This window comes from Dipodomys merriami, unplaced genomic scaffold, assembly GCF_024711535.1.
Source record: "Dipodomys merriami isolate MVZ:Mamm:240054 unplaced genomic scaffold, mDipMer1.0.p SCAF_33, whole genome shotgun sequence".
NCBI lineage: Eukaryota > Metazoa > Chordata > Mammalia > Rodentia > Heteromyidae > Dipodomys > Dipodomys merriami.
The window spans coordinates 6,116,360-6,129,578 of record NW_027204826.1 but is presented as its reverse complement, the minus strand read 5'-3'; the positions used below and the strand labels follow the sequence as shown (position 1 = coordinate 6,129,578).

General features: G+C 55.5%; 1 protein-coding gene across 3 annotated transcripts; it reads right to left on the bottom strand.

Moving 5' to 3' along the window:
* Positions 1 to 2,180: 2,180 nt before the first annotated feature.
* Cln6 (CLN6 transmembrane ER protein) lies at positions 2,181 to 12,216 on the bottom strand. Of its 3 annotated transcripts, none has more exons than XM_070043025.1 (7): positions 12,049 to 12,216; positions 8,924 to 9,038; positions 7,944 to 8,042; positions 6,953 to 7,141; positions 6,595 to 6,650; positions 5,403 to 5,525; positions 2,181 to 3,645 (listed from the first exon to the last, which is right to left on the bottom strand). In XM_070043025.1, exons 1-7 carry the CDS (start codon positions 12,132 to 12,134, stop codon positions 3,375 to 3,377), a joined length of 939 nt encoding a protein of 312 aa, XP_069899126.1. In that variant the 5' UTR covers positions 12,135 to 12,216; the 3' UTR covers positions 2,181 to 3,374. The 3 variants fall into 3 exon arrangements, with proteins under 3 accessions (XP_069899126.1, XP_069899127.1, XP_069899128.1); XM_070043026.1 differs by having other exon boundaries at positions 7,944 to 8,024; XM_070043027.1 differs by lacking the exon at positions 6,595 to 6,650 and having other exon boundaries at positions 3,377 to 3,645.
* Positions 12,217 to 13,219: the final 1,003 nt, after the last annotated feature.

Sequence of the window (13,219 nt, the reverse complement as noted above, 5' to 3'; positions counted from 1 at the left end):
CGCTGATGGCCTATGCTCCACCTTGGACTCTGCCAATGGATGCATGCTAGTACTGAGGCTTGAACTCAGAGACTGGGTGCTGTCCCTTAGCTTTTTTGTTCAAGGGCTGGTGCTTGGCTACCACTTGAGCCACATCTCCACCTCTAGCTTTTTTTTTTGTCAGTCATGGGGCCTGAACTCTGGGCCTGGGTGCTGTCCTTCAGCTCTTTAGCTCAAGGTTAGCACTCTTACCACTTGAGCCACAGCACCACTTCCAGCTTTTTCTGCTTATGTGGTGCTGAGGAATCGAACCCAGGGCCTCATGCATGCAAGGCAAACACTCTACCACTAAGCCACCTTCCCAGCTCCACCTCTAGCTTATTGGGGGTCAAGTGAAGATAAGTCTCACAGACTCTCCTGCCTGAGTTGGCTTTCTCAGATCTCAGCCTCCTGAGCACAGAGGCAAGCACATGGGTGTTAGGCCTCTGCCGATATTTTGATCCTGAACTTGGAGCCTCTAGAAGAGGAGGAACTTGCATTGTTTCAAGCTACCAACCAAGTGTGTAGTAGTTTGTCAAGGCAGCTTTAAGGAATGCATACAAGAACCAAACCAACCCCTGGTCACAGAGACATGGGAATCACACAGATAGCCTGCATGCACACTAGACCTGGAAATAACCAGGGCTGGAGCTCCCAAAATGGAGCCCACAGCCACATCACCCAAGGCTTCATCTCTTTTTAAATTCCCCTTCAGTAGTGGGGCTTGAACTGGGGGCCTGGGTGCTGTCCCTGAGCTCTTTTGCTCAAGGCTACCACTCTACCACTTTGAGCACCAGCTCCACTTCCGGTTTTGGAGTGGTTAATTGGAGATATGAGTCTCACAGGGACTTTTCTGTCTGGGGTTGGCTTTGTATCACAATCCTCTGATCTCAGCCTCCTGGGTAGCTAAGATTAGAGGCCTGAGCCATCACCACCCAGCTGAACCCAGGGTCTTAAGCATGTTAGGAAAGCTCTTTACTGCTTAAGCCACACCCCAATGGGGGCATTTTCTCCTGCCACCCACCCACCCTCCCCAACATTCTAAGTTTCTTGGATGTCTGCTGGGTTTCTAGGCTAGTGAAGCCAGGCTGCAGTGAAGACAATGGGAAAAACTCCCAAGAACCTGCCCCACAGGACCTAGATCTCCAAGGCCCCAATTGCAATTTCTTCTTCTTAATATTCATTTTCATATCTCATGTTTTACTCACTTTTTGGGGGGGGGGTCAGTCGTAGGGCTTGAACTCTGGGCCTGGGCGTTGTCCCTCAGCTTTTCAGCTCAAGGCTAGCACCCTACCACTTCAGCCACATCGCCACTTCCAGTTTTCTGGTGGTTAACTGGAGATAGTCTTGTGGACCTTTCCTGCCTAGGCTAGCTTTGAACCACGATCCTTAGACCGGTGCCTGGCTTTATTCATATTTTTAAAAACTTTTTTCTTTTTTTGGGTCTGGTCGTGGGGCCTGAACTCTGGGCCTGGGCGCTGTCCCTCAGCTCTTCAGCTCAAGGCTAGCGCTCTACCACTTGAGCCACAGCGCCACTTCTGGCTTTTTCTGCTTCTGTGGTGCTGAGGAATCGAACCCAGGGCCTCATGCATGCAAGGCAAGCGCTCTACCACTGAGCCACCTTCCCAGCCCCTAAATCTGTTTTTTCTTATCGATGGTTTTCTAAGATGCATAATCCTCAGACCTTGATTGTAAGGGTTAAGACCCACTGTAAACAGCCTTGGGAGCAGCTTGTCCTAGAGGTAGGGGAGGAGCGTGCTGAGCAGACATGGAGACTGAGCACCTCCCACTCTTGTCCTACAGTCCGCTCCAATTAGTCAGCTGACATGCATAAGGCCAGAGGCCACCTCCTCCCAACGGGCAGTACAGCTGGGAGGCCATAGGACATCTCTGGATACAGGTTTACCAGTGACCTGTCCTGTCCTGATCCACTAAGACTTGGATTGACTGGGAAGAAAAGTCCCCTTCAGCCCCACCTTCAGGACCCTGCTGAGTGGCATGCAGGGCCAGTGGACAGACCAGGATTGAGAGGACCCTTGGGGGTCCCCCCAAGGTTGTGCTTCTAGAGGGGGCCTCACACCCCAGCTGGGGCCCAGGCCAGTGAGCCCCCAACCCTCTCCACAATTCCCCCTGCCTCCCCATCTTACAACCAAGCCAGAAAGGACGCCAGGCAGGCTGGGCTCCACATAACACCAGCCTTTATTCACACCTCTCATCACCCGAAGCTGCCTGCCAGCAGAGGGACCCCAGCACAGCAGAGAGCCTCAGCCCGGGCCTCCCCGAGATCACCAGGGGAAGGGCTGCAGCCCACAGCACCATGACCAGGGCTGGCTGCAACATGAGGCTGGGGTAGCTTTCAAGGAAAACCACTGGACCAGAAGCCTGGGAGAGAAGGGAGCTGGGAGGGGCCCACTCCGCTGAGAGCAGGCCTCCCTTCCTGGGAGCAGGGGCCCTGGCAGAAAGAGATGAAGGTTAAGACAGGCAAGACTGGCAGGAACCCAGAGCTGTCAGCCCCTATAACGGGGCTCAAGGAATGAGGCAAAGGTTTGAGACCTGTAGGCCGATACTCCACATCTGGATGGCACCAAGTGGTGCCACAATCCTTCAGAGTTGGGGAGGGACAGTGCAGCGTGAACACCACCACCACCAGTAGGATGGCATAGCATGGGAGAGCTGGGCTTCAGGCACCCAGAGGTCTGGTGGCTCAATGCTGGCCACAGTGGGGCATAAGGTTGGTCAGGGCCAGGTATACTCAAGGCCCTTTCAGGCTGGGAGAGGGTAGCGGCTTGCTAGAGCTAAGAGGGTGAGTAATCTCAACCCACTGGGCCCATGCAGTGCAAATGAGGCCCTGAGAGGATGTGCTCTCCTCAATAATCCAGAGAAAGATGACATAGTATACAAAACATAGTGGCCTGGACCAGGTGGCCAGATGCTGGCCAAGCGGTACACCAGTGGCCCCGTGCTTTTGCACAGTCTGGTCTCTCCTGCATGGCTGCGATTTCCTATAAGAGCCAGCCCAGGCCTGAGCAATAGGAGTGGGGTCAGGAGTCCCAACAACAGGTAAAGGCCAGGATCCTGGCCTGGACACACTTCCCAAATTAAATTCCATCCCGAAAAGATCTAAATCAAGGAGAACCCTGACCCACACTGCTCAGTCTGTCAGTAATGCACTCTACACACACAGCCTGCTTCATCCTCATGTCTTACATACTTACAGGCATGGGCGTGCATGCACATATGCGCGCGCGCGTGCGCGCGCACACACACACACACACACACACACACACACACACACACATGTGTTCAGATGCCCCATGATCCGTCTCTCCTAAGGGGGTAGAGGATGGTTGGGGGACTCAGGGCCGACTGCTGACATGGAGAGTATAGAAGGCCCAGGGTTCGGGGACATAGATGACTCCCGGGTACTTCTTCCTGAGTACAGGGTCATTCCACAGCCAGGCCACCCAGATCGCCACCAGCGAGAGGGTGAAGGTGAAGGAGTAGAGGAGGAAAAAGCCGTTGCTGTCCAGGAAGAGGTGCCTGCGCTTTTGGTGTAGGACGAGCGCTAGCATGGCGAAAAAGGTGAAGATGAACAGGATGAAGATCTGCCCCTCGGTGACCAGGTACCTGGAGAAGCGGGCCAAAGTGTCAATGAAAGGCGGGTGCCACCCCAACCCTACCCCGTGTAGGGGTACAGACACCAGGCAGCCCAGAACTGCTCACCTGGTATCCAGGCCCCGTGTGTCAGGCCGCTCTGCTGCAGCCCACTTTGGCTTGATACATTTGCTTACAAGCACGCAGGGGTTTGTGTGTCCCTTCCTTTGCTACTGGGGATGTATGTATATAGTATGTGTTCATTTATTTGGAACCGAGGACTGAACTCATATGCACATAAGAGGCATAGGCTGATACCTATGCTTCACCCCAAGCCCTTTTGTATTTTGGTTTGAGCTACGATCTTGCAGACTTTGCCTGGGCTGGCTTCCAACTCCAGATCCTTCTGCCTTTATCTCCAAAGTAGGATTACAGGTGTGCACCACCATGCTTGGCCAGTATTAAAAAAAAAAACAAACCACAGAGTATTTGGTAGTGGTTTCACTTGTCACATGAGCTTACGTCCACATGACAACAACTGAGGGACAAAAGCCCTAACATTGGAGAAGACTGTCTGTCACTGTCACAAGCCCCCACTTTTGTTTCCAGCTTGGTTTCTGTGGGGCTGGGAGCTTGGAAATGCAGTTGCAGTTTGCAGGGATGGTTATCACTGGCCCTCAGAGATTGGGACACCATCCTATCTCCCAGAGACCTGGCGGTGGTCCAGAGAACACACAGCACTTGCTGTGGGGGGGAGGGGGAGCGGGGATGACCTGCTCATCCCCATGACAACTGTGACACCAATCTATCCACTCGAGAAACTACAGCTCTGCAACTTGGGGGCCTATGAGCATGAGGAAATTCATGTGGAGCCTGTTTTCTCCCTTGGAAAGGGAGTGTAAAGGCTCTGTCTCTGGAGGTTCCAGGCATGCACAGTTGGGCATCTCTTCCTTGGGAAGGGCTGCTGTTTAGCAGATGGCTGTGGGCCCTGCAGATAGCTCCTGCCTAGTTCAGCCGCTTTCCCTGGGGAGTAAACAACTTCTCCCTCCTCCTCCCATTCCCCCAACCCTGTCCTGGGGCTGGGGGGGGGGGGAAAGAGGAAGACGCACACAGGCTAACCCTAGAGGGCCTTTGCAATGGCAGGGAAGCCCCTAGAGCTGGCTAGCACTGACCCAGAGAAAGAAGAACCTTTTCATGCCAGAGGGGCCTCATCTGAGAAGGGCTCAAGTCTGTTCAGGCCCTTCCTGAAGACGGCCTGTCTGCAGGGCAGAAGCGGGGAGGGAGAGCCCAGCTGGAGGGAGCAAGGGAGCCAAACAAGCCACCCGTAGGTGTGGACGCCTATCCAGTCCTAGTGGTCTCCATGTTGCTTTGTGGTCCACAAAGGCCCTCCTCGTCCCCAGATCCCCACCATCTCCTGAGGAATCAGGTAGGTAATTGTCTCCATTCCACAGAGGGGAAACTGAGGCTCGGGGGCTGCATAGATGGACTCTATGGCCCTAGAGTGGCAGGGGGGTCTGGGTAATAAGCACAAAATAGGAGGAGTGAGTCCAGAGACCACAACCTTACCCTCTCCATCTCCCTGTCCATTCTGACCTGGGCTGCTAAATAAAACAGAGGCCACTGCAAAGAACTGACACGGTCCCATCGAGACCCAGGAGGACACGGGCTCACACGGGGCTGGCCACACGCGGGGCTACCCACAGGTCTGTGGTCCAGTGGGTTCTGACTGTGGCAGCTCACTAAGTGCCCTGGTCCCACCCGGCTCCACCCCAGTGCTGCTGTCCACTCACCAGTAGTACAGGCCACTGGGCACCACCAGCAGCAGGGCAGGCCCCGGCATGAAGCTCTGCTCTTTGCAGGCTGTGAAACAGCCGCTGAAGTACATGAAGAGGATGAGGAAGAAGGGGATGTACCTGGGAGAGGGAGATCCAGCCTCAGGCAGCTGCCCCCTCCCCTAACCCCCCCCCACCCCTGCCACCTACCCTCGCCCAGGGCCCTTCGCCACCACTGTCCAATGCAGCGTTACCTCAGTTTGCACAATGCCTGCCTTGACGTGGCTGCAACTCTCCACCCCCACAGCCTTTCCAAGAGGGCTAACACTGGCTTCCACTCTGCCTGCCTGCCTCACTCTATCTGAGGACAAGGGAGGGGTGGGGTTCTTCCTTACCCACATTCCCCCAGATGCCAGCAGACCTAGCACCATCACACTGGCCTGGAAATGAGGCTGGTGCTGAGCAAGCATTGTCAGGGGGCAAAGGTCATCGTAGAGCCCCTCACCCACAGCCAGCCCCCACTTCAGCCGGAAGTACAGCTTTTGCTCCCCACACAGCTCCTTTTCCTTACCTGACCCCCAACCCCTCACCCCTCACCTGCTCCTCTCCCCTATTCTCTCCCAACCTTCCACCGCAATGCCAGGAGGGCTGGCAGGAAGCCTTTCAAGCCAACTTTTCCATGCCCTGAACAGACTCTGCACACACCAATGCAGGGCACAGGTGGCACTTTGTCTGGGGCTGGCCTGCCATTCTCTATCAACCTCCTTCCTCTGGCTTCAGCTTACGTCCCCCTTACAGGATAGAGAGCCACAGATGATGCCCCCTCATTCAGGCCCTGAATCCTTAGTCTGAACTCCCATTTCTGAAGTTTCCTCCTGGTGGAATGATGGCTTGGGGAAAGGAGATGCTCTGAAAGTCCTGAGATGTACTAGCTACCAGGGGGACCCCAGCCCCACCCTCCACACACACACCTCTCTGGAAGTGGTTCACCCCAGGCTCCAGTCTTGGCTGGGGTAGGATGACAGCCTCTTGCTGCCCTCTAGTGGGCTGGGAGGGAGAGGGTCGGTGTGTGTGTGGGGGGGTGGGGGGTCCAGCTCACAGCACCCTCTCAGGAATGAGAACCCCATGCCAGGCACTCGACTCAGCACATGAAGCCATGTGCAGAGGGCTGTGGCCTGATGGGTAATGGACAGATTGGGCCTTCACTCACCACAGGCAGTGGCCCAGGTACTCGTCGTAGTAGTAGAGAAGCTCAAAGGAGTCAATCTGAGGGAGGACGGGTGTGGTAGGGTTAGCGGGAGCTGCTTTGGGGGGCTGGGCCCAAGCAGCATACCTGGATACCCTTCCTCTACTTCCCCACTCAGAGGCTTGACCTCTACCAGGTGGGGAACCCTTGGCTGGTACGGTGTGATAATCCACAAGCATCCTACCTTAACAGGGCGATGGTATCCTCCCCTAGCTTTCAACAGAAGGTCAGCTGTGGTGGTGACAGGCTGGTGCAGCTTCAAGCCCCCCAGGACTGACCCTTAAGGTACCCATGGTGTGGGGGGGAGACCAGGGAGCCTCACCAGTGTCTCTGGTTTGAGGTTCTTGATGATAGGGTTCTCGCGGACTGACAGGTGGTGCTGGTAGCCACTGAAGAGCAGACGGTGGTTGACAGAGTCGCCCACCAGGTGAATGCTGGCACCCATGATGAAGGTGATGATGCTGATGTAGACCACGGAGCGCGGCAGGGTGCGGGGGGACCGCTCAATGAGCTGAGGGTCAGAGAAGGCCATGGCGCGTGACCGCCTGCCCACCTCCGGAAGCAGTGGATCCTCTGCAGGTCAGTCCACGCCCACCTCATGTGACCCTCCAAGCCCAACAGGGTCTCAAAATGTTCGCATGACCGCCCTTCTCCTGGGGGAGATCAGACTGGGGACCTAGCAGTGAATACTAGCAAGGTTATCATCCATCAACACAGACAGCCATGTGCTCCTGGTGACACCAGAGCATCCATCAATGCAGGAGTCCAGGCCCAGGCTTCCCAACCCGCCAACCATAGATCCAAGATACCCGAATACATCCAGGTCTGTACTGAGCATGTGCAAACTTTTTAAAAACTGTCTCCTATACCCTAACCAACACAGTGTAACAACTAAGGACGGCATTGGCTTAACTTGAAAGTCATCAGGAGATTAGCCTCCCAGTAGGACTCGTGAGGCCAGGGGTTACAGTTCAGCCTCATGGCTGACTTTCCCTCCATTACCTAGCCCCAGCCTGCCTTCCTTTCATCATCAGCTGGCCCCAGCCTGCCTTCCCTCTGGCCCGACATGCCCCGGTCACTCCCTTCTACTCGCCCTCACAGATACTTTATGGTTTCCCATACACAGCCTTCTCCCATTTTGCCAGCTGGCACACTGCTGGGTCTCCTCCTGTGTGGGGGGAAGGGAGATGTCTCTATTCCCTTTGACATGCCCCTCTCCCATAGTCCTGATTCTCCAATGGCTGTGGAGAAAGCCTAACTCAATATCCGGGGCTGGAGGAGAGGACAGGAGGAGGGATGGGACATGATGGTACCTTGAGCAGAAGAAAGGGTGTGATGATGTTGTAGGCCATGTGGAAGTAGTCCCCGACGCTGGGCTTGTTGAGAGGGAACCACTGGAGAGGGAACACGAGCTGTAGAGAGGGACATGCTCACCAGCTGCTCCTCCAGGCCCTGGGAGCTAGCCCCTCTTACATAAACACGTTTAAATGTGAACGAGTGTGCTGGGGCTGGGAAGGTGGCTCAGTGGTAGAGTGTTTGCCTCGCATGCATGAGGCCCTGGGTTCAATTCCTTAGCACCACATAAGCAGAAAAATCTGGAAGTGGAGCTGTGGCTCAAGTGGTAGAGCGCTAGCCTTGAGCTGAAGAGCTGAGGGACAGCGCCCAGGCCCAGAGTTCAGGCCCCACAACTGACAAAAAAAAAAAAAAAGTAATAATAATAAAATAAAATAATGTGCTGGATGCCGGTGGCTCACATCTGTACTCCTAGCTACTCAGGAGGCTGAGATCTGAGGATCATGGTTCAAAGACAGCTCAAGCAGGAAAGTCCATGATACTCCTATCTCCAATTAAACACCAGAAAACCAAAGTGGCGCTATGGCTCTAGCTCACCTTGAGCTGAAGAGCTGAGGGACAGCACCCAGGCCCAGAGGTCAAACTCCATGAACGAAAAGAAGAAAAAAAAAAAAAAAGGTGAACTTTAAGTAAAGAAAATAATTTTGCCAGCTGAAACCAAAACTACCTGGGACTCAGTCATTTAAATATGCAAAATGAGCAAACACACTTCATTTCTAGACTGACGTTATCCCGTAGGATGATGGGATAAATCTGAGACCACTCAGCCGCCTTTGATCCCCTCATATGCCACAAGTGCCTGGCTGGCACACGGCTGGACAACGTGACAGCGTCGCGATCGGTGCTCTCTGCTCAATGGCAAGCTCAGCTGACAAATTCAAGCCATACCAAGTCTCCTAACGCTGCTCAGGGCGCTGCCCACAGCTTCCCATTCACTCACCATAGCGATGGGGCGGCCAAAGTCCAGCACCCAGTTCTGCAGTGTGAAGTAGAACCAGAGGTCAAAGTGGAAGGGAGCCGTGCGGTCAGCCTCATCCGCCTTGAGGGAGCTATGCCTGAGAAGGGACAAGATGGGGCGTGAGCTCTTCTCTCCTCCCCCCATGGGAACCCGCCAAGACGAGAGACAAAGAGGTCTGCCCACTTGAAGGCAGGAAGAGACTCATGCCCCAGGCCCAGGGAAAGGGTTTTGCTGTAAATGCTGGAGTCCAGTCAGGCAGTGCAGTGCAGGATTTCAGTGTAGATTTTGCCATGACTGTAGTAGCTTCCTGTGATTTGGGAAGCCAAAGAGGTACAGTAATTGTTGAGCTTTCTTCCTATAAGACGAGGGGGAAACAAAGGATGCCAGCACCACTGGAATGTGGGTAGCAGGGTGACGGATGACAGAAGGCCACGGTACTGATACTGTGAGCTGTTTACAAGTAGGACATCATTCGTTCATTCGCTTATTTACTGGGGTTGGAGTTGGTACTCGGTGCCTTATACAGGCTGAGCACCCTCCTCCCTTCATTTAACACCCCCTCCCCCAATCCTCGCAGAAAATCCATGGTTGGAGCAATGTTCCCAATGTGTAGAAGAGAAAGCAGCCCCAAGGGGTTAGATGACTGGCCCCAGGTCACTCTGGCGCACGACTGAAACCTAAGCCCCAGAGTTTAGGCATCTCAATGTCCATACTGTAGTAGTGCGGCGTAGGATGGACACAATCCTGAGCCGGACCAATCTGAGCGCTCCAATTAAACTGCCTGGTAGGAACTGGAGGTCACGGAAGGGCCGGGGTGCCTTCTTCCCTCTTGGCTCCTTAACTTTGAGACTCTAACTACTCAGAGGGTAAAGGCAACCCCTCGGCCCCCTGACTAGAACCTCAAGCGTTTTTTGCACATTCCTGACTGCACAGACTTCAGAGCCCCCAGCTGGGCCAGCGCTAGGTCTCAATCACCAGCAATTTCTGCTGAGCGGGGATGGGAAACGTTGGCAGGTAACGTGAAACAAGGCTGGCTTATGCTTCCTCCACAGCTCCCAAGGCTACAGAATGGGGAAACTTACACCCTAACTGACAGCTGGAGGGTGCATGTACCATGCACACAACTGAAATGCTCAAATGTGAGCAGCATCTAGGGGGCAGAAGAGGAGTCTTGTCCTAGAAGAAGTAAGCAGACACCTAGCATGGATGGGGATATGGAGAGAGGCTTTAGGTTCTGATAAGGAATAGTGAGATGCTACAGATGATGAGAATTAAAAAAAAAAAGGAGGGACAGGCAAATAATGACAGGAGGAAAAAGGCAACTAGAAGCTACAAGAAAAACAAAAGGAAGTGTAAACTCTCACTTGGCCTCTGTGGGGAGCAATGTTTACAAGGCTTAAACATTGTAAGCACTGGATACTGGCTTTAAGTATACAGTATTTAAGATCAATCCACAAACAAAATATAGAAGCTAGTTATGACTGAAGACAATTACAACCCTCTTAGCATCTAGCACAGTGCTGGATATACCAAAGGTACTTAATGGATGTCTGCTGAGTACAGTGGATGTTTCTAATCAGTATGAACAGCCTGGCCTCAATCTGGCCAGGCTCCTTAGCCCACCTGAGCCTACATTTATTCACATCAATAAAATGATCAAGTCAGAGGTTTTGGTGAGCCTTGGATGAGCAAATGGGTAATAAGGTGCACAGTACAGGCATGTACTGTTTAATGATGGACAGTTCTGAGAAATAGGTTGTCAGGCATTTAGGGTGACCATCTTCATGTGTACTTCTACAAATTCCCATGGCCCTGATGTCAGCAGGCAAAAGAATCGAATGAGATGACCACAGGAATGTAGTCGCTCCCATCAAGGTATTTGCTCGATCATTGTTTGCATATGAACAGGCAGTCAATGCAGTCTATGTAAGTTCTTCAGTAGCAAGAGGAGAGAGCTCACCTCAGCCCACCCAGCTCCTGACATCCGAAATCATACCACAGAGGTCCTAAAATGGGCTTTGTGCTTAAAAACCTCACATGGCTGCCCTGTGCCTAGAGACCAATGCCCGGAGAGACTAAAGGCTGCATTCTTAGCCTGTCATTTAGGGTGGGAACAAGGGTAAAACTTGTGTGTGCGGGGTGCCTGAAGCTCAACAACTCGCTGCCTACCCAGGTACTTCCTCCCGTGTTGCACTGGTGCTTTCTCCCGTGTTGCTTGGGCCTACGTTCCAGTCCCAGCCCCTGGTGCAACAAAAGGAACGTATCCTCCAACACTGACAAAGTCCCAGGGCCCATGTTCTCTCCCTGGAGGGACCTACTGTTCTTTCTTTTTGTCGGTCGTGGGGCTTGAACTCTGGGCCTGGGCACTGTCCCTCAGCTCTTCAGCTCAAGGCGAGCGCTCTACCACTTGAGCTACAGCGCCACTTCCAGTTTTCTGGTGGTTTAGTGGAGATAAGAGTCTCACGGGCTTTCCTGCCCGGGCTGGCTTTGAACCGCGATCCTCAGATCTCGGCCTCCTAAGTAGCTAGGATGACAGGCGGGAGCCACCGGCGCCTGGCTTCGCTGTGCTTTCTCACTTCCTTTGCAGAATCACGGAAGCCTCGGGGCTCCTCCCCAATGACCGCTCACCTGCCGGGGCCCTGGCCCTCCTCGCCCGGGCAGGGCTGGCGCCCACCCTAGGGTTTGATGAAAGGCTGGGCACATCAGAGGTGCTTTTAACACCGACGGCGTCTCTGGTCGGGAAGGAGATGTAAAGAAAAATGGAGGGCGGGATTAAAAGGCGATTTCCCGCCGGGCTACGGGGAGGGGAGCGCATCCCGGTCCCCGCCCGGGGCGGCCCCGGCCCGCGGGGCTCCCTGGACCCCCGCGTCGCGGAAGTGGCTCCGGGACTTGCAGGGGAGCCCGGGTTCGGGCGCGCGGGCCCCGCGAGTCTCCCGGACCCGGCACGGCCTTCCCGGCAGGAGCAGCAATCCCAACGCGATCACCGGGCGGGGCGGGGGCAGGAGGACCCCAAACTGGCCCGGGAAGAAGGGGGACCCGGAATGTGGGGTGCGCGCGGCCCGCCGCCGTCCCTGCGCCCCGTCCTCCCGCCGGCCGCGAGCGCCCACCTGGCCTGCAGGAAAAAGGCTCCGGGCTGCGCGCCTGGACCGCCCGCCGCTCCGGGGAGCTGCCGCCTCCGTGCCGCGGACTCCATGGCTGCCCGATCGGCCGCCGAGTCGGGGGTCGGACCGGGATACCCCCGCCGCGACCACAGGGAGAGCAGAGGAGGCGGCCGCGCGGAGCGGGCGCGCGGGCGGGGCCTCGGAGCGGGCGGGGCCGCGGGGCGGGCGGGGTCTAGGGGGTGGGCGGGGCCTCGGAGTGGGCGGGGCCTCGGGGCGGGCGGAGCTCCTCGATTGCGCGGTCTCCGATGGGCGGGGCCATGATGTGGGCGGGGCCTTCTAGCTGCACGGTCCCCTGAATGGACGGGGCTTCCTGGGGGGCGCGGTCTCGGATGGGCGGGGCTTCCTGGGGGCGCGGTCTCGAATGGGCGGGGCTTCAGGCCAGAGGAGCGAGAAGAGAAGGGAGGAGGGAGAGTGTGGATGGAGTCCCAGGGCTGCGGGGCGGTAGAGGAGGACAGGGAGGCCCCGTGCGTGCGTGACCTCCGCGGCGGTGTGGTGCGGGGCCTGTCCCGTGCAGCACGTGCGATCACGACGGGCTTGGTCTGTGCTGGGCTCCCTGGAGGATTTCCTCCAACTCCTGACTAGGACTGGAGGCTGCGGGAGCCCGAAGGTGTGAGTGGTCCCGAGTCCAGTGCTGGACGTTGTGGCTGCTGGTCTTTGTGGCTTTGAAAGAGTCACCTCTCTGCAGGTGCCCTGGGCTTGGGGTGATGAGAAAGTACTGACTGTTGTGAGGGGATCCCCTGAGGCTGAGGTCAAGTAAGACTTTAGAGGAGGAAGTTCTCAGTGGATGGTGAAGTGTGGACAGGAACTGACCAAGTACCCTGGAGGTAGGGCCAGGCAGGAGCCCCCCGCCCCCACCCCTCGTGTCCAGAAAAAAAGCTGCTGTGTGGAGGCATGGCAAGATTGGCAAGAATATCAGAATGCAAGAAGGAAGAACAGGGGCTCTCCCTGGACCTACTGTCTCCCTCCATGAGGTCGGAAGAGTGTGAGCTCTGCCTATTTCCATTCTGTTGTCCCCCACCACCCCCGTCCTGGAGTTTTTTTTTTGGTTTTTGTCAGCCATGGGGCTTGAACTCTGGGCCTGGGTGCTGTCTCTCAGCTCTTCAGCTCAAGGCAAGCG

Bases quoted from the DNA above. Each gene is read 5' to 3' on its own strand.
- Cln6 (XM_070043025.1), bottom strand. From the start codon at position 12,134: ATGGAGTCCGCGGCACGGAGGCGGCAGCTCCCCGGAGCGGCGGGCGGT. The intron at 6,651-6,952 runs GTGAGGCTCCCT...GTCCTCCCTCAG, and splicing joins ACCTCAAACCAGAGACACTG to ATTGACTCCTTTGAGCTTCT. The intron at 5,526-6,594 runs GTGAGTGAAGGC...TCCCTCTCCCAG, and splicing joins TACCTGGGCCACTGCCTGTG to GTACATCCCCTTCTTCCTCA.